This window comes from Theobroma cacao, chromosome 1 (assembly GCF_000208745.1).
Source record: "Theobroma cacao cultivar B97-61/B2 chromosome 1, Criollo_cocoa_genome_V2, whole genome shotgun sequence".
Classification (NCBI taxonomy): domain Eukaryota; kingdom Viridiplantae; phylum Streptophyta; class Magnoliopsida; order Malvales; family Malvaceae; genus Theobroma; species Theobroma cacao.
In genome coordinates, this window is record NC_030850.1 from 4302599 (window position 1) to 4324058 (window position 21460).

At 34.6% G+C, this 21460-nt stretch overlaps 1 protein-coding gene and 1 pseudogene across 1 annotated transcript; both read left to right on the plus strand.

Moving 5' to 3' along the window:
* On the plus strand, window positions 5274-7223 carry LOC18611420 (annotated as a pseudogene).
* Window positions 9287-11245, plus strand: LOC18611421 (L-type lectin-domain containing receptor kinase IX.1). Its single transcript, XM_007047660.2, has one exon. It carries the CDS (start codon window positions 9287-9289, stop codon window positions 11243-11245), a length of 1959 nt encoding a protein of 652 aa, XP_007047722.2.

A 21460-nucleotide genomic window follows, 5' to 3' on the forward strand; every position in this document is an offset into this window, starting at 1 on the left:
GTATTATTATATATATATATATATATATATAGTCCTTATCACTGTATATTTGTATAATGTTTGTCATCGCTTCCTTTCAGCGATTGTCTTTACACCTGTAAAACGATGGCAAAGAACAGATATAAAGTTTATGTTGAAGTTTACATCTTTGAGTGCAATGAATGGGATGATGGATGCAGTTAACCGAAACTTCTAGGTACTGGCATAAAGTATTTTCTTTTTTATTTTGAGAAAGAATTCAAATTCAATTCTCGAAACAAATAAATAAATGTAATTATCATTAAATTAAATGTTCAAAGCACAAATAATATTTTCTAATTATAATAATTTTTTCAAAATTTTATGTTAGAGATTGATTTTAGATTTTGACAGGATTTATTTTGATTTATAACTTCAATTTTAGTATTTATAAGCCATGCGCTAGGTCCCAGGACACTAGGTTGGCTGGTACTTTAGGCTATTTGGCTCCAGATCATATAAAGCATAGGAAGGACAAATAAATAGTCGGATGTATTTGGCTTTGGATCGGAGTGGTCTGACGGAAGAAAGTCAGCCGCCCTACAGAAACAACTGAAACGGGATTGTTTAATGACAATCAGGTCATTTGTAAAACCTCAAAGACAGATAGTTTAATGAAACTGTAGAAAACAGGGAATAAGAAGCAAAATTTGATGGTAATCAATTTGAAGGAAACATTGTACAGTCGGGTTTGAGGTGATGGTTTTTTTATTGAATCAGTAAAGGGAGTGAAAATAGAAGCCCACAAGACAATGCAGTGGACACCCAAGCTCCTGAAATTGATCCCATGAAGAATCTGCGGTGGGTAAGAATGAAACTGCAAAATGATTGGAGAAGGGCTTGCAAAATGACTCTTTTAGGGGGATCCTTAATTAGTTCCATTTACTAAAAGAAGCAACAACACGGTTTACTAGTAACGAGAGTATTTTCTTGGCAGGTAAGACAACCTTTCTGATTTGATGACTTTGGACTTATTTTCTACAAAAGAAAAAAAAACTTATGTGTCATCTTCATTTGGTCTGACTTGTTATATGTAATCGTGAATTAGTCATCTTGTTTATCAGTTAAATTTTTAATACTTGTTTTTTCCTTCATATGTGCTTCTAGATTCGATGTTTCTGCTATTGTTTAATCATTTTTAGTCGTAAATATTGTCATAGGAAGTCTTCCTGAGGCTGTATTTTCATGGTAACTATATATATTATGATGACTTGATCTTCGAATGGAAACTAATACTGCAGTGCAATGGCACCTTGTACTCTTCTGTACCATTCTGAGATGACAAACAGTAGTTATGTGCTCCGACTGCGGATGAAAGCAACAGTTCCTGCCTGTTTTTGTTCAACTATTCATTTTTATCAATGATTTAATCATTCATTTTCGTCAATCATCTGTATCTTGAAACATGAAAATTATTGGAGATAGAACAAATATTAAAAAGTATCCGAAGACAACAATATGAATTGGTGTGGTCACTCCTCTTGCTTCTGGCTCCTGTAAGCAAACAATCACCAAAATTCTATGTCAAAACAACAGGGACATATTTGTCGTTGAAAAACCTGTCTACTGAACGATTGGTTGACGGCCTTCATGTCTTGTGGGTGCTAATTCCATCTGTTAATTTCTGCTCTTTCAATGTGAATTCGAAAACCATGGGAAGAAGTTAGAGAACATGCTCTTATCTTGTCTAGAAAAGTAATGTTCAATGCAGATGCAGTCCACAGATATTTTGAGGTGAATCTTGGCCTCAACAAAGAGAGATCGCTAAAGAGTTCATGAAACTAGTTTTATTAGCTATAAACAGGAGTACATTTTTGATACCGTTGTTCTGTTTCAAGACCTACTGGATTGATTCTTCTTTCATTACCCAAAAAGAAAATTATGTTTGCTTGCTGAGAAATTGCCGGAAGGGGGAAGGAAAAATCTACTGGGTTTCCATACTAGCGACTATGTAAGCTTTTCCCTTCATTATATACTAGAATCTGATGAACCAGAATAGGTCTTCTCCATTTTATATGTAATGTCTAATATAAATCTGCTCCAGCTAATTGCTCTATGAACTTGTTCTTTTGAATCACTTGGCAATTTTTAGCTTTGGAGTGGTCACTTTAGAAATTGCAACTGGAAGAAAATCTGTCGATCCTAGAGGAAAATCTGAAATGGGACTGGCAGAATGGACTTGGGGTCTTTACGAGAAAGGAGAGCTATTTTTGGCTGTTGATGAGAAGTTGAACAAGGGTTTTGACGAAAAACAAGCAGAGTGTCTGATGATTGTTGGACTGTGGTGTGCTCACCCTGACCGTAATTCGAGGCCATCAATCAGGCAAGCAATTCAAGTTCTTAATTTTGAGTCAGCAATCCCAAATCTTCCAGCCAAGATGCCTGTTCCTATGTATCATGTACCTTCAACAGTCACCTCTGAGGAACATTTAATAACTTATTCAAGCATGGAAGTGGGTCGTTAGACATGATTTGCCTTGTTATTCATTTTTCCTTTCTAAATTCACTATTTTTACATTATATGTTAATGTATAAATACACTTGTAGCAGTACTGAGGAATTTAGTTTGATTACAGCGTTGCTTAACCATTTTTTGTACTATCATAAATATAGATATGGTGTTTTACATTAAATATATTCATAAATATAGTTGTACTATTTTTACATTATATGGTTTGTATGTTGAGTTTTTGGCAAGAAAAAAGAAGTTGATTACAAAGTATTAGCCCATTGTCGATTACAGGTTCATAGTCCCTTTCGAGTAAGCAACCCTTGCTGCAGGCTCTGGATTAAGGCATATTTTTGCACAAGTGTCTGAGCTGATGCAGAAACATGGCAAACACAGCATTAGTTTATTCTCTGAATTAATCTTTCTCTTTCCCTGCTCATCAGGGTATAGGTATGTTACAAACTATAAAAAAACAATCCATCCAAAATATTAAACTATTCATCATTACTAAAATATCACCAAGTGGCTGTCCTGCCCCCATAAAATTATGATTCAACTCAATTCTATATATATGCATATATTATACAGGAAAATGAGAAGAGTTTACCCCCAAGTCGTTAGACTTTAAGAAAGTGTTTCCTTGGCAGCAAAGACAGGAAGAAAATCTTAGATTTCATGACTATTCTTATCTTGGATTAAACTTTCTATAGTCATCCCTTGGGACTTTTTTTTGTCTATATACGTTTGTAATCTTTAGTTGGCACTGCTTCATTGTTCTTGCTTTTTGGTGAAATCTTTTATTTAATTAATTGACTTTTCCCTTCATTGAAGCTTCTAAATAGATATCCTTCTTTTGTTTAATGATTGTTTCTCATAGTCATTTTCGTTAAGAGCATTCTGATTCCGAAATTCCTTAGGAAATAAATACATTTTTTATTGCTGGATTTCTTTCTTTTTTATTGATGGAATTGATGACTTGATTTTTAAATGGAGACTGATCCTAAAGAGAATTTAATTTCACAGGATGAGTAAGCTTTTGACAATGAAATGCCACCTTGATCTTTTCTGTTCTTAACATGAATTATACTATTAAATTTTCTCACGAATAATTATTTTTCTTTTAGGACTTAATCATGGGAAGCACACTTCTAACATTTCAACTTCTTGTATCCCGAGTTGCTTTAACTGATTGGCACTTTGTTTTTTTCGTAGTAAAATGTGTTAAATGAAATATTACGGAGATTGAATTGAAGATAATTAATCCGTTATCTTCTCGTCATAAATAGTTTATGCTTAAGAAACTCAGCTGCATGACAAAGATAGTCAAAGATTGAATAGATTGATAGATAGTAGATTCATGTATAACATAACAGCATGAAAATGGTTGAGCCTGTTTTGTTACGACTCAAGTTAGTCATACAAATTAAAAGCTGACGTATTGCTAAGGGCCTGTCTTAGCCTTCCATATTTTTCTGTGCAAGTCTGAGATGCTCCGAATTAGGAAATACAGATCAGGCTGATAACCATGCCTTCTGAGATGGTTCCCTGTCGTTGACCTGGTAGCAATACTTTAATTGCAACTCCAGCAATGCCAAAATCTGGGACTTCCATAAATAAATATGAAAAAGCCAGTGGTCCTGAGGCGTAATGGTCTTCCAGTCCCTATAAAATGGAAGAAAGTTTGAGTTCCCACATTTTTTAGACTAGGCAATGAAGGAGGTGTGGTAAAAAGAATGGCGATAAGCTTTTCCAGGTTTCTGACTAACCTGGCATAGAAACATCAAGGCATATTGAACTGGTGAATTAGGTGTAACGACGCCAATATATTTTTACAAGGATTCTCCTTATATTATTCAAGTCTAACATTTTATGTCAACTTATTGATGCTTCATAATCGACAAAAGGCATATTCTTCAGATATCCTTATTCTTTGCAAAATACTGACAGATTATATATTCCATTAAAGCTGTCTCTCCTGGTGTTTCATTGCACATTAGTTTCTTTCATATTTATTTCTTCCTTGATAGATTGGGGATGGAGGGATTTTGAGAGTTTCATATTGAAGAAGAGGGTGTGATTATCGAAGAGCTTAGTCCCGCCATAGTATTTTATTAATATTATGCCGTTGTGATGATTTATGTTTGGTGAACAGGAATGATTGATAGGTTTTAGCCATAGGAAAAAGAACACTTTCAACAATGAACATGATTGTATACTTGTCTTGGTTTTTTTATAGTATTATCGGCTGTGGGAAAGCCCATTCTTTTTCTTTGTTAGAAAGAACAGATGGGAATCCCCAGGAATTTCGGCTTCAAATAAGATGTGAGCTGCACAAGATCAACTATATGGAATTATTAAACAAAATTGTTTAAAGTTATTACTCTATCTAGCTCCTTTTTTATGTACTCCAACTGTCTTAGAAAAATTCTAAAATCTGGTTGACCCTTTGGCTGAAGTTGATAACATAGTTTCAGGGTCTAAAGTTGCGTCATGCGAGCTCGCTTGAATACCGGGACCCTTAACTTAAAAATGAGTTGTTGCAGATTAATCTTAAAAATGATCATTGGTGTTATCATTTCAGTTTAAGGTTGACTCTTCTGTACATGCGGAAAACATGCTATTCTTTATATAATTTTCTAGGAAACTGATTCCATGTCAGCGATGCTTTTCCAGGTACGTAGAAACTAAATTAGGTAGCTGACCTGAGCCTTAGCATCAAGATTTAAGCTAATCCTAGCCTCATCATTTATCAATTATAAGCTAGCTACTTTCAGGAGTAGCGCTGCTGAATTCCTTTGCTCTTAACATGGCCATAGCCTTCTGTAACATTCTTATTTTACATCTATTTTGTTCCTTATTTTTGCTTCTTCCTTCTGCCAATTCAATCAACTTCAGTATTCCTCGCTTTGACCCGAATGCAAACGACATTCTCTACGAGGGAGATGCAGCAGCTTCAGTTGGAGCCATTGAATTTAACAAGATCAATTATCTATGTCGTGTTGGTTGGGCCACGTATGCTGAGAGCGTACGTCTCTGGGACTCGAACACTGGGAAGCTGTCTGACTTCACCTCCCGTTTCTCAGTCACCATTGACACCCAGAATTCATCAACTTACGGCCATGGGGTTGCTTTCTTCCTTGCTCCCGTGGGATCTCAAATCCCACCAAATTCAGCTGGTGGCTTTTTAGGCTTATTCAACACTACAACATCCGACTTATCTACGAATCAAATAATTATGGTGGAGTTTGATACATTTCCAAACCCTGAATGGGATCCTTCCGTTGTGCATGTGGGGATCAACAACAACTCAATTGCTTCAGCTGTATACACACCTTGGAATGCTAGCTTTCACAGTGATGATCCTGCTGATGCACTGATTACTTACAATGCTACTACTAAGAATTTAAGCGTGTCCTGGTCCTACAAAAAAACCAATAATCCAAAAGAGAATTCTAGTCTTTCTTATCAGATTGATCTAATGAAGGTTCTGCCTGAGTGGGTTATGGTTGGTTTTTCAGCTGCTACAGGTCAGAATGTAGAACGACACACGATTCAGTCATGGGAATTCAGTTCAAGCTTTGATATAAAGGAGACAAATGGAAAGAATGCCAAAAACACCAGAATTATAATTGCCACTTCAATTTCAGCGGGTGTTGTGCTTGTTGGAGTGGTAATAGCATTTACGATTTTGTGAAGGAGGAAGCCGGTAAGGAGAAGGAATAGAAGAGAGACATCAAATGCAGCATCAATTACTGACGACTTTGAAAGAGGAGCTGGACCAAGTAGGTTTGCTTTTCAGGAACTTGTTTCAGCTACCAACAACTTCGCAAATGAGAGGAAGTTGGGCGAAGGTGGGTTTGGTGCTGTTTACAGGGTTTACTTAGCTGATTTAGATATCGCAGTAGCTGTCAAGAAAATATCAAGAGGTTCTAGGCAAGGGAAAAGGGAGTACATTACCGAGGTTAAAATCATTAGTCAGTTAAGGCACCGATATCTTGTACAACTTGTGGGTTGGTGCCATGATAAAGGGGAATTTCTACTTGTGTACGAGTTCATGCCAAATGGTAGCCTTGATTCTCATCTCTTTGACAAGAAAACACTTCTTACTTGGACTTCAAGGTACAAAATAGCTCAAGGGTTGGCTTCTGTGCTGCTCTATCTTCATGAAGAGTGGGAGCAATGCGTGGTGCACCGGAACATAAAATCAAGCAATATAATGCTGGACTCCAGCTTTAACGTGAAGCTTGGTGACTTTGGGTTAGCTCGGCTGATGGACCATGAGTTAGGCGGGCAAACAACTAGGTTGGTTGGAACATTAGGTTACATGGCTCCGGAGTACATAAGCACAGGTAGAGCTAGTAAGGAATCCGATGTATTTAGCTTTGGGGTTGTTGCCTTGGAAATTGCTACCGGCAGAAAGGCAATTGATCCTTTGAAACAGGACTCCCAAATGAGTTTGGTTCACTGGATTTGGCATCTTTACGAAAGTGGAGAGCATCTAGTGGCTGTTGATGAGAGACTAAATGCAGAGTTTGACAGGAATCAGGTGGAGTGTTTGATTATTGTTGGATTGTGGTGTGCTCACCCTGATAGCAGTATGAGGCCTTCGATAAGGCAAGCGATTCAAGTCCTGAATTTTGAGGCAGAACTTCCAGATCTTCCAAAGAAGATGCCTGTTCCTGTTTACGTTCCCACTTCATCTGTCAGTTCTAGTGAACCTTCCATAACTAATTCAAGCCTCCAATTTGGTCGTTGAGCAGGTTCACATCTGAGTCTCAAGCAATATTATCTTGTTTATTTTAATGTTGTTGTTTGTTGTCAATTTAAACATATTGATTGTGAGCATCATAGCCGGTGTTGATGGAATAAATGTCTCAGCAGTGCTTGCAACTTAGTCTAGGATCCTTCAATGCATATTTCTTATTTTGATATACATGTTACTATGAAACAGTGAATTGTTATTAATGGTTTTATCATTAGAGTTGAATATGCTGTTGTAGCTTGAATTAGAATTTGGTTTTCATTTATGCAGAAAACAGAATCATTTCTCAGAATTTTGTTATTCCAGATTCACTTCTCCTATACACCATGAGCACTTGACCTACAATTACTCCTCATTACAGAAATTTTATTGAAGGCAAGTGTTTCCACAATTTAGGTATTAGAAGAGAAAGATTTACATGTAGAGTGAACTATTTTTTTCCTTAGCTGGAGCAGGGTCCTTTCAGCAGTCTACAAATCTGGAAAAGAATTATAGATCATAAATTTCAAGAATGAAATGGAATTCAGTGATTGATTACATTTTGTATTGACAAAATTAATCTACTAAACGCTCACCAGCGTATAATATGACTCGCTAACTCTTATAAAATTTTATTTTTTGTAATTAAACGATATAAAAACAATTTGAAAAATATTTTGGAAAGAGAGATTGAAAAAAAAGTTTTTGTATTTGTTTTTTTTTTCCTTTTGAGTCAGATGAGTCCCTATTTAAATAGAGTTACATACCTATACAGACAAATCTATTGATAATTAAAAAATTAAACTTAAATTAATATAATTTATTATTATTAAATTACAACAATATATTTAATTGAATATGTTGGTAAGTGTGGGGTGTCATTGTTAATATATATTAATTAAATTAAATAATAAGATCAATCAAGACTGAAAAATGTAATCATGATTCAATTTACGTTGTAACCCACTTTAGACGACTCTTTATTGAAAGAACATTATTTTCTTTTCCCATCTCAACGTAAAATTATGTCAATTACGTGTGGAAAATGTCCAGCAGTACGTATACTCTAATCTTCATATCCTTTACTCTGCTTCTTCGCTTCTCTTCACATTTGACAAAGTCTTCGTTGTACTAAAGGGAAACTCCCTAACCCACAATGTATGTTTTCTCTTTGGTGACTTACAGAATTCTAACAAGTCAAGAAACTCAATTAGCCTCAAGAAATTCCTCAACGTACTATCCCTTTAATTAGCTCCATGGAGCTTTCTGTTTCTGTGTTAGCATATAGGCCAGAGAAATGGAGAATGAGAAGGAACAATGAACGTGCCCTCATGATCTTCAACAGATTGATCAGTTCTCGACTTCGAAACTTGTATGGTGTTATCTTTATCCCCTCTTCATCGCAAATTGCGCACATGTTGAACCAGCATTTTTTCACCTTTCTGGATTAGTCAATGTCCGCAATGATATATTCTTTGCATTCTCTAAGGCCAGACACCAGGACATCCTTTGTGGCATTTTACTCCAAATTGCACTCTAGGTAAAGACCTCTTTTCCACGGTAGTACTGTTCTGATTCTGCGGTTCTGCCCATAATGAGGCCTGTCTTGCATTTCCCTTCTTAAATTACCAACAAGTTCCTTGAACATGCGTATATATGCTTTCAAGCCAATGCAAGGTGTTGTCCCCTTCATCACTAATTGCACAGTTGTCTTTAAACTAGCACTTGTTTTTGCCTAAATTAGTCAACATTAGTAATGCTTGTTTGCATTCTCTCTGGTCAAACATTATTGATTCTGTTAGTTGGCACCCCTTTTTCCACTTTCCACTCCTGACAAAAGACCTTGACTCAAGTTATCTGCAGACTTAAAAAAAAAAAAAAAACTTTCTAGCCATTTTTATGATCATGCCCTGCCTCTCTCTTTCAATGAAGTAATTTTATTTTTCGTATAAACAAGTAAATTAAAGTCATTAGTTAAGGCTTACGGAGGTCAAAGTAAATACTAGCCTTGATATATAAGTTAACATATACCTCTATGAAGTACCTCTGCTGTATGCATGCCCTCTCTTCTCATAGCCATGGCCAACCTCTTCTGTTGCTTATGGAGTTTCCCTTGCTTCCTCGCCTTCCTGTTTCTTCTTCATTATGTTAATTCAATTCACTTTAAGATATCTCGTTTCGACCCTGAGGCAATTGACATTGTCTATGAGGGAGATGCACGACCTTATGTTGGTGCTGTAGACTTTAACAGCGTATCTTATCTGTGTCGTGTTGGTCGAGTTTCCTATGCCCAGAGTGTGCCAATCTGGGACTCTGGGACTGACAAGGTTGCCGACTTCATCACTCATTTCTCCTTCATTATTGATACTCTAAATCGTTCTACTTCTCTGTATGCAGCGGGGCTTGCTTTCTTTCTTGCTCCCGTTGGATTTGAAATCCCACCTAATTCCGCGGGTGGATTTCTAGGCTTGTTTAACACCACAACAAGTGATTCACCTCGGAACCAAATTGTTCTAGTTGAGTTTGACACTTTCCCCAACCCTCAATGGGATCCTCCAGTTCAGCATGTGGGGATCAACACTACTTCAATTTCTTCAGCTAAGTACACCCCATGGAATTTTAGTTTGTACAGTGGGAAAACTGCTGATACATGGATTTCTTATAATGCTACTACTAACAATTTGAGCGTCACATGGAATTATCGAAACACTACATTTTCTCAACTCAACTTCAGTCTTTCTCATCATATTGATCTGAAGCAAATCTTACCTGAGTGGGTCAAGGTTGGAATTTCAGCTGCTACAAGTCATTTTCAAGAGGGGCATCGACTTGTATCTTGGGAATTCAGCTCGAGTTTAGAAATAAAGAAAACAAAAGGAAAGAACGTAAAAAACATCAAATTGATCGTAGTCCTATCAGTTCTGGGCATTTTAATGACAGTTGTCAGCATATCATTTGTGTTTTTCAGGAGGTGGAAGAAGGTGAAAGAAGAAAGAGAAGAAAGAACAAACTTAAGTTCCATCAATGACGACCTTGAAAGAGGAGCAGGACCGAGAAGGTTTTCTTATGGTGATCTTGTTGTAGCTACCAACAACTTCTCAAACCAGAGAAAGTTGGGTGAAGGAGGATTTGGTGCCGTTTACAAAGGCTATCTTAGTGATATAGATACGGCAGTTGCAGTGAAGAAAATCGCAAGGGGCTCAAGACAAGGGAAAAAGGAGTACATTACTGAAGTGACGATCATTTGTCGGTTGAGACACCGTAATCTGGTGCAACTCATTGGTTGGTGCCATGATGGAGGCAATTTCTTACTTGTCTATGAGCTCATGTCAAATGGTAGCCTTGACTCTTACCTTTTTGGCAAGAAAGCTCCTCTCACGTGGCCTTTGAGGTACAAAATAGCTTATGGCTTGGCCTCTGCAGTGCTCTATTTGCACGAAGAGTGGGAGCAATGCGTGGTGCATCGTGACATCAAATCGAGCAATATAATGCTAGATTCTGGTTTCAACGTCAAACTTGGTGACTTTGGATTGGCACGGCTTATGGACCATGAGCTAGGTCCTCTGACAACAGGGCTGGCGGGGACATTAGGTTATATGGCCCCGGAATACATAAGGACAGGCAGAGCAAGTAAAGCCTCGGATGTATATAGTTTCGGTGTGGTTGCCTTAGAAATTGCCACGGAGAGAAGGTCAGTGGATCCAAAGAAAAAAATTTCACATGTTAGTTTGGTAGAATGGGTTTGGCATCTTTATGGAAGTGGAAACCTTCTTTCGGCTGTTGATGAAAGGCTGCATACGGAGTTTGATGGAAAACAAATAGAGCGTTTGATGATGGTTGGACTATGGTGTGCTCATCCTGATAGCAATCTGAGACCTTCAATCAGGCAGGCAATTCAGGTTCTTGATTTTGATGTGGCACTGCCAAATCTGCCGTTAAACATGCCTATTCCTACGTATCATGAACCTGTGGCAACAGCATCAAGCAGTTCTAATGAACCTTTTTTAACTAATTCGAGCCTTGAAGTGGGTCGTTAAGCAAGTGCAACTACGGTTTCTTGTGACCCAAAACTATGTTTAAATGCCTCTCATTTTCTTTGTTTAATTTTTGGCCGCTAGATATCTCCTATTTTGTGTGTCTTATGCTTCTAGTGATACATTTGATTGTAAATATTTGGCATGTATGATCAGTAACCTTACCAAATGGAGCGTTGTTATAATGACAAGTCTTTACCCGAATGAAAAAATTTATTTTTCATAATTTTTTTAATTTTTTGACATTAAAAACCATAAAATATCAATTTTATAAAAAATATTAAATTAAAACATTAAATACACTAAAGTGAAATTTTTCTTAAATTTCATGAAAAAAAAAAGGACAAATAATTTGGAACGGAAGAAGTGCTAACTAATATAAAAAAAATTTAAAATTTTATCCTTTATAATTTTCAAATTTTTTGAATTTGTATTTTTAAAATTGAATTTGGATCTTTAAAATAAATAAATTATATAAATATTGTTCAATAGTAATTCCTATAATTAAAAAGAAGCTCCGAAAGAACCGCTACCATAATTTGGCCGCATTTTTTGTTCCTTTGGCTGTCACGTTTTCTCTTCTTTGGCCGCCACATGGACGGTTTGGTTGAGAAACATAAGCTGGGCACTAAAATGCTTCAGCATTCATATTTGCCCATGGCTTGTGGTTTCTGTGAGGGACGCACGTGCTGATATTTTATTGGCGTGTAAGAAAATAGAGGAAATTTTAAGTCAAAGAAGAAAGGTACAGAAAATACTTGTAAACAGGGATCCAAGAGAGAATACATGCCTCTGTTCAGTGGTTCTACCAAAGAAGCTGTCATCCTCCCTCATCCGGAAGTGTATTCTGACTGCTTGGCCCTCAATTGGACGTCATGTGACTGCTTAATTGGTCGACACGTGGTGGTTTGATTTGATTGAAACGTATGTTGTATTTTTTTATTTGTTGAAGATAATTGTTTGTTATCTATATTTTCGGATTTGGTATTATATGTCCATGCTATTTTGGTCTTTTCAATCTTAGAGTTCTATAAATCTTTTTTTTCATTTTGGTGTCTATCTTCTCTCTTTTGCAACTCCCTTTTATTGCTTTATTGCGTTTTTTTTTGCTTTTCATTTTTTTTTGAGTTTTGTTATTTTGTTTGTGACTCACTTCGGTTGATTTTTTAACTTTATTCTATTGTTTTTGTTGGCTTTCTTTTGATGTTGTTTTCTCATTTGTTTGGATTTTTTTCATTTTTTCTTTTAAGCTTATGATTTTTTTTATCGATTCTCTTTTTTTGTGCTTCTTTTTTTTTATTGATTCTTCTTTCAATATTGTTTTCTTATTTGTTTGGGTTTTGTTCATTTCTATTTTTTTATTGCTTCGTTGCTTTTCTGTTTTTTTTAGATTTTTAGAAAATTCTTTCGGTTCTTATTATGTATTTATTTTTTCAATATTTTTTCTTTAATAGAATATTGATTTTGTAAGATTTCTTTTTTATTATATTTTTGAGATTCGGAGTAAATCAAGTAGAGTTTTTTTTTTATATTAAATTCATGGTCATTTGCCAATTGTCACCACATAACTTTTGGTGTTTGGCTTGACGTGATAATATTTGCTGAGTGTCTCCAATTTTGGGCTTTTTTGGCTTTTACTAAAAGAAATATTTTTGTTCCTAAAAAATGATTTTTCTCTGAATGGAATGTTTCTACCCTGTTAAATAATATAATATCACGCGACCTTTATGTCTTTGTCTTTGTATATCATTAATTATAAATTAATATTTAATCAAAAATTTCTAAATATCTTAATTTATTTGTTTAATTGTTAAATTAATTCCGTGCCCTAATTAATATATTTATTATCTGAATATTTTTTTTTTAAAGTATTATCTGAATAGTTTAAAAAATCTTGTCCAGATAATCAAGCCAACTCTATAATGCACTCTAGTGTTTTTATATTATTGTTGGAAAACAAACAAACAAAAAGTTTTGCTTTACAATGGTCTTATGTTCATAAATATATATAAAAAATCATTATTTTTTTCTATTTTATTTATATCTCAATGTGTAATGTGGACAAAAATTAGAAAAAAAAAAATCAATTATCATCTTTCCGTTGCAAGAGGCAATGCTAGTGCGCCATAAGAGGCTACTATTTATGTCAATCTTCCAATAGGTATTGAAAAGACCGCAAAACCCTCAATCATAAATTCAAAAGTCATTTTTTTTTATTTGCATATGATGTTTGTTGCTGTTGTTGGGTTTTTTTTTTTTATGCGTTAAAAGATAAGATTGAAAATTAAAAAAGTTGAAAAAAAAAAGACTTTAAGACATGTAACAAATGTGATTAGCTTTAAAATTTTACTTGTTTCTATTATTGGTGTGCAAAAAGATTATAGTTGATAAATTTCAAGAATAAAATCTTTTTAAAATATATCTCAAGAATATAACGAAATTGATTATATTTTACATAGATGAAATTGATCTACTGAACATTCACTAGTGTATAACATGATTATCAAATTCTTATAAAATTTACTTTTTTACAGCAAAATAATATAAAAATAATTTGAAAAATTATAATTAGGAATGAGAGATTGAAAAAAAATTTTCTGAATTTTTTTAATCAGATGAGTCCCTCTTGTAGACACCGTATTTTTTTAAAAAAAATTTAACCATATTGATAACTTGTGTTAGACCCAATAGGGTTATCACAAAAGTTCACGTTTAGAAAATACTTAGCCTTTAGCAATTTATAAATTATCTGCAGACTTAAAAAAAAAAATTCTATGCATTTTTATGATCATGACTTGCCCTCTCTCTTTCAATGAAGTAATTTTATTTTTCGTATAAATAAGTAAATTTTTTTTTTGTAAAGCGAAATTATATTTATCCATCACCATTAGATGTCATGGCAAGTCTTTGGAATCACAAGACTTTGATGGCATAGAAGCTGGTGTGGGAAGGGTACTATACAATTACAAAAAATCTGTACACAGAAGCTATACACAGACCAATTGTAATGTATCAGTGATTTGGTCCTGCACAAAAGCTAAAGTCCAAACTAAACCAAAAGACCTAAGAACCTCGCTGCGTTTCACAATCATAAACAGCCAACAGAAGAATAAGAATGAGACCCTGAAGATCGCAGAGCAGTAATAACAAAACAGCTCCCTGCAAAGAAAGGCACATCGAGGAACCAAAGAAGAAAACCGAAGAGCTCCCCTCACCCTACTCCAGCCAGAAGAAGCCGTGCCCAACTTGAACAACTCCAAGAGAACCACACGACGCAGGGCAATGAAGGACTCATCACATGCCACCAAACCAAACTGAAGAACCACAGAAAGGTGTAAAGAAAAAGCAGATCCATCCTCAAAAGCATAGGCAAGAGAGCCCTCTAAAACCAGAACAGATGGAAACCCATTCTCCCCCACACGCAAAAAATCCCCCATCGGGACAAGGCAAGACCTCCAGACAATGTATCCACAAGAGACCATATACACCAGAACTTAACCTGCACAAATGAACACATTGAATCCGGACGAAAGCCCCTCCACCCACCAGTCCATTCTAGGCAAACCACAGCAACGATAAACCTCACCCCTACGTATCCCCCCATCGCCCCTGTACCTCCCTCGTCAACCTCTCGGTTAGAAGAAGCTTAACGCAACAGCCCAAGCACCCATCGAAACAGTCAAAGTCAAAAAAGTTCGTCCTTTTCAATAAAAAATTATGTCGGGGTGTTATAAGGACACTTGGACATCATAAAAGACATCAATCATGGTGAAGTTAGAAACTTTAATACCAATACAAGGTTAGAAACCCCACTTAAAAAACTTTATTAAGGTGAAAAATAACCAAACTTTGACTTTGATTGGCCAAACCAAAGATATAAAATCTCTTACTATTCTGAAAAGAGTCTCACTTTGGTTGGCTAAACTAAAAATACTAAAATCTCTTATTATTTTGAAAAGAGTATAGAGAAAATAAGCACACTGCTTATTAAAAAAAATATTTTTTATTAATTTTCAATTTCAATGTGTCTAACAATTAATCCAAGAGGGCTTTATATAACTATTCGTAAAGAAGAGAGTCTTCTAACTTTTTCATGTGAGATTATTACAATTCTTAAGTAAAAATAAATAAAATGAAATAACCTTAGAGTACAAGTAAAGCAAAGATAACTTAACCTAATCTAACTTAATGCGCAAGTAACCTAAATAATACGAAACTTAACAACATACTCTTATATCATTCTCCCCAAATTGGAGAAAAAATGCCTTCCAGATCCATGTCTTCTTTGTCTTTTCCATAATAAAAAGCAAGATCAACTATGTTGAAGGTAGAAAAAACTACATAATCTCCAAGAAGTTTAATCTTATAAGCATTCTCATTAATACGTTCCAAGACTTGAAATGGTCCATCAGCTCGAGGAGATAATTTTGCACGAGGCTTAGGAGAACGTTCTTTCTTTAAGTGATCCACACTAAGTCTCTTTTCTTAAAACTATTTAACTTTTTGTGCTTGTTGGCTTGCTTTTGGTCTCTAGTAGTTTCACGAATAATCCTCTCTCAAACTTCTTCATGGAGCTTCTCGATTTGCTTAACACATTTTTCAGCATCAGCACTAAATTCACGAGTAGTTAGTAACATAGGAAGGTCTAAAAGCCTAAAAGGGCATTTTTCGTAAAGTATTTCGAATGGACATCTTCTAGTGGTTTGGCTCATAGAATTATTGTATGAGAATTTCGCTTATGCTAACATAAGATCCCATTGGCAAATGTGTTTACCCACAAAGCTTCGCAATAAGTTTCCCAAACTTTTGTTAACCACTTCTTTTTAACCATCCATGTAAGGGTGACTTGCTAAACTAAATTACAAATAAGTTCTCATTTTTCTCTAGAGAGTTCACCAAAAATGACTCATAAACTTCACATCTTGATCTGAAGTGATGATTTTTGGAATTCCATGGAGACATACAATTCTTTGAAATACATATCAGCAATGTGAAAAGTATCATCTATTTTAAGGCATGGTACAAAATGAGCCATTTAAAAAACCTGTTGACGACTACTATTACAAAATCCTTTTGCCTTTGGATCCTTGATAAACCCAAACAAAATCTATGCTCACATTTACCCAAGAAGCTTCAGGAATGGATAATGGTTTATACATACCAGTGTTTTGATTTCCAAGCTTGGCAGTGTGGTTAGTATGAAACCTTTGAATATGTCAAATGACATCTTATTCCACCTTAGGCCAATAAAATTTTTCTTTCACAAGAGCCAATGTTTTGTCTCTCCTAAACTACTCAACTAATCCTCCATTAGGAGCTTCCCAAATAATAAATTGGCGTAGAGAACATTGAGGGATGCACAGTTGATTACCTTTGAAAAGATACCCTTCTTGTTAGTGAAATTGTCGATAAGGATTTTGAGAATTAGACTTCCATATCTCATCAAATTTAGGATCTTTCTCATACAATTCTTCCACAACTTCAAAACCAATAATCTTAAATTGTAAGGTAGAGAGAAGAGTAAGGTGACGACTTAAAGCATCAGTTACTTTGTTTTGCACACCTAACTTATGCTTGAAGAGAATTGGAAAGGCTTGAAGAACTTACTCCAAGCTACATATCGACGATTAAACTTGTGTTCTGCGTTGAGGTGTTTGAGGGCTTCATGGTTAGAATTCAAGACGAATTCTTTGGCAATAAATAATGGCTCCAATGGTCTAAGGCTCGAATAATAGATCAAAACTCTTTATCAAACATTAAGTATTTCAACTTTGCATCATTGAGTTTCTCACTAAAGAAGGCAATTGATCAAACCTCTTGAGATAGAACAGCACCAATACCTATATTGGAGGCATCACAATCAACTTCAAACACCAAATCAAAATTCGAAAGTGCAAGCATGGGAGCCTTAGTAATCCTTTCTTTCAATTCCTCAAAGCTATGTTGTGCCTTGGTACTCCATATAAAACTATCTTGTTTGAGGCATTTAATAGGTGAAGCAACAATAGAACTAAAATTTTTAATGAAATGTCGGTAAAAAAAAGTCAATCCATGAAAGCTTCGAACATCATGAAGTGACTTTAGAACTGGCTAGTTGATAGTAACATCAACTTTGCTTTAATCCACTTCAATTCCTTGGCTTTACACAACATATCCCAAGAAAATAACTTTATTTGTCATAAATTCGCACTTCTATAAGTTAGCAAAAAGCTTTGAATCTTGAAGTAATTCAAAGATTTACTGTAAATGTTCCAAATACTCCTTTTGACTTCAACTATGCACTAAAATATCATCAAAATAAATCACAACAAACTTATCAATAAAGGACTGAATACCTGGTTTATTAAACACATAAAGGTGCTAGGTACATTAGAGAGGCCAAATGGCATAATTGTCCATTCATATAACCCATCACGAGTTTTAAATGTAGTTTTTCATTCATTTTTAGGTTGCATTCGAATTTAGTGATAACCATTACGCAAATCAATCTTGAAGAAAATAATAGCACTATGCAATTAATCCAACAAGTCATCAAGTTGAGGAATAGGAAAACAATACTTGATGGTGATTTTGTTCACGACATAACTATCAATGCACATACTCCATGTTCAATCTTTTTTTTTTTTGGAACTAATAAAGTAGGAACACCACAAAGGCTAACACTTTCTCTTACCAGGTTTTTCTCCAAAAGTTGTTTGACCTGAGATTGTAACTTCTTATGCTCTTATGGACTCATGCAATAAGCAGGTTGATTTGGAATTAAAGAACTAGGAAAAATATCAATGGCATACTGAATATCTCACATTGGTGGCAATCCGTGGGCTATCTCATCAGGTACAACATCACAGAACTCCTCAATTATGGGCTTGACATCTTTAGGTAAGGATGAAGATTCTTCATTCTCCTTACAAACTAATAAGAGGTATAAGAGGCTTGACTAACGATAAGCTTTGTTTAGGCCAGACACAAAGATGAGTGCTTTATCGTCCTCTTGTCTTTTTGGTGGTCTTCAAGCTTTTGTGGAGTCACATAATTTTTACTCCATCATTGATGAAGCAATAAGTATTCTTGTATCTGTCATGGTAAGCTGGATGATTATACTGCCATAAGCGTCCTAACAACAAGTGGCATGCATCCATTGGCATAACATCACACCAAACTTTATCTTGATACTTATTTCCAATAGAGAATTGAACACAACGATGTTTCGTTACTTTAACTTCATTTCCCTTTCTTTGTCATTGTAGCTTGTAAGGATAAAGGTGTGCCTCAATTGGAAGCTTCAACTTTTCCACCATGTAGTTAGCAACAATGTTCTCACAGCTTCCATTATCAATAATGACATTGCAAACATTCCCTTGGGATGTACACCTTGTATAGAAAATATTGTGGCGAAGTCAACTTTCATCTTCAATCATCATAGCAGTATTGAGGTTACTGCGAGCAATAAGAGGTTTTCCATGGTCAACAGAAACTTCTTCTGTCTCATCTTCATTGAACATTTCTAGTTCATCCTCTACTTCTTCCATGATAGGTTCTTCCATAACTTTTTCTTCTACTAAAAAGATAATTCTTCGATTTGGACAATCAGAAGCAATATACCCAAATCCTTGACATTTGAAGCACTTTGTTAGAAGTGTTAGCCCTATAATAATAAGAAAAATATCTAAGAGGTGGGTGAATTAGATTTTAAAAAATTCTTTTCAACAAATTTAAACTTTTTATGAAGGCAAGTTTGAAAACAAGTTTCTCAAAAAAAATTTTCACTTTAAAACATGCCAAAAGGAATATAAGCAAAGTAATGACCAAATAAGTTGAAAATAAATTTTCAAACTCTTTAAGGCAAAATTACATTAGTGTAAAATTTTCACAAGCTTTCAATCAAGTCAAGCTAAAAATAATTTTCGTAAATTTGTTTTTCTATCAAAATGTGTCAACAATAATTTGAAGAGTAAATTAAGGAATAAACAAGTTAAGAACAAATTTGATAAATTCTTTAATGTAAATGCATAAATTCAAGAAGTGAAAAATAAAGAGAGAAGACATAATATTTTCATAGAGGTTCGGCTTTCTACCTATGTTCTCTCCCTTAGCTCATTAAGGAATTTCAAATCCACTATGAAAAATACTTTTTAAGGCTCAAGCATAACTTTTATAATGCCTTTCAAGAATCAAGCACAACCTCTCAATACAATGCCTTTTATGGATCAAGCACAACCTTCACAATGCCTTCTCAAAGGTTAAATGACAACCTTTTTCTTTCTTACAATTTTGAGTAGCAAAGATGCCTCTAGAAGGTGGGTTTTACTAAGTAAATACAATGTAGGAAGAGTATGATGAGCACAAAAACGATTACAAAAGATAAGAATGAAGACACAAAGGAATTATAGCACAAGAAAGCTTAAAAGCTTGGTGGAAGAATGTGAATTGCTTGCTCTAGTTGGTTTCTCTCTTTTTTTTCTTTTTTTTCTTCATATAATTTGATTCTTGATCAAATAATGTTTTTTTCCACTCTTCTAACCTTGTAAATGTGTTGGAGAAGTCCTTTTTATTGTTAAAGAAGCTTTGGAGCCGTTGGAGAAGGTTTGGTAAAGAAAATAGCCGTTTTTCCTTTGATTTTCGTGTGTAACGACTAGTTATAAACTAAATGTATCGATACATATGTATGGATACATTTTGAAATGTATCCACACATTCTTGGCAGAACCATTCTATTTTAATTGTATCGATACTTTTGACCAAAGTATCGATACTTGTAGCTTAAAACATAGAGAATTCTTCTTTTTAAACTCAATTTGATGCCAAATACTTGAACATTTCAAAATCAAATGCAAGGGAGGTTTAAAACTAATTTAAACAAGTTCAAAAATCATTAAAGCAATTTTCAAAACTCATTCAAGTAATTTTAAAACTTTTCACATGGAAACACTTGGGCACTTCGAAACTTATTTTAAAAAGTTTAAAAGCTATTCAAACAAGTTCAAAAATTCATTCAAACAACTTTAAAAATTATTCAAACAAATTCAAAGATCATTTAAGCAATTTTGATCATTTTTCACATAGAAACACTTATGCACTTCAAAAGCAAATGTATGAGAGTTTTTTACATTAATAAATTAAGTTCAAAAACATTTTCAAACAACTTCAAAAAACCATTCAAACAACTTCAAGGATCACTCAAAGAAGTTTAAAGATCATTGAAGCAATTTTGATCACTTTTTTCAATTCAAACTATAATAATTTTAAACTTCATAAAGCTAACACACTTCTTGTTGACATTAGAAGCACGAGTAGAAGCAGTTTCTTTATCATTATTGCTTGTAGTTTTGGAAAAGTTTACCTTTGGAGGTGAAATTATTACTGAACTTTGTTTCTCACGATTTCAGGTAGAATCTTTTTGTCTAAATGAATTTATTGAGCTTTTTTATGATCGTTGTTTCTCAACCTTTAACACTAATCTAATGACATCATTTAAGTTCCAATATAGTTGTAGTTGAACAACATCTGCAATTTCAACAATGAGACCTTCAAGGTAACAAGCTACAATTTGCTATTCAAGTTTATAAGCATTGCACTTCATGTGAAGTTGTTCGAACACCAATGTATATTCCTCTACCGATATTGTTTTTTGCCTCTAGTTATGAAATTTAATAAAAATTTCTTGTCGATAATACTTAGGAAGGAACTTATGTTTGAGTTCTCGATGCATCTTGTCCCATGTTCTAATCTTGTTATGGCTTTCTCTTTCTCATTGCTGTTTGAGATTTTCCTACCAAATAAAGGCATTCTTTTTTAATTTAATTGCAACAATCCTCACACGTCTTTCATCATGAACATCTTTGAGCTTGAAAACTCTTTCCACTATGTAGAGCTAGTCAAGAAAATCATCAAGGTGAAGCTTTCCTTCAAACTCAGGAATGTTTATCTTGATTCCTAAATCTTTATTAGTAGTAGTTCTCAGACGACATATTGTCGTAACGTGCGGGTCCGGGAACCCGACCGCTAGACGTAAATGTGAAAACTCACTAAAAAATTTAAACTAGGAGTCGCCACCAATCTTTTTTTTAATAGGTGTGATTGGCCTCCTATTGACTCGATTCTAATCGATGCAAAATTAAATTAATTTTAAGCCCACCGAAAAGAACCCTAAACCGGTCTACGATTTTCTAGATCTAGGCTCGGGAGTACGGTTACGCCCGGGGAAGGATTAGCACCCCT

What these genes read in the sequence shown, in the direction of transcription:
- LOC18611421 (XM_007047660.2), top strand. Translation starts at nt 9,287, where the DNA reads ATGGCCAACCTCTTCTGTTGCTTATGGAGTTTCCCTTGCTTCCTCGCC.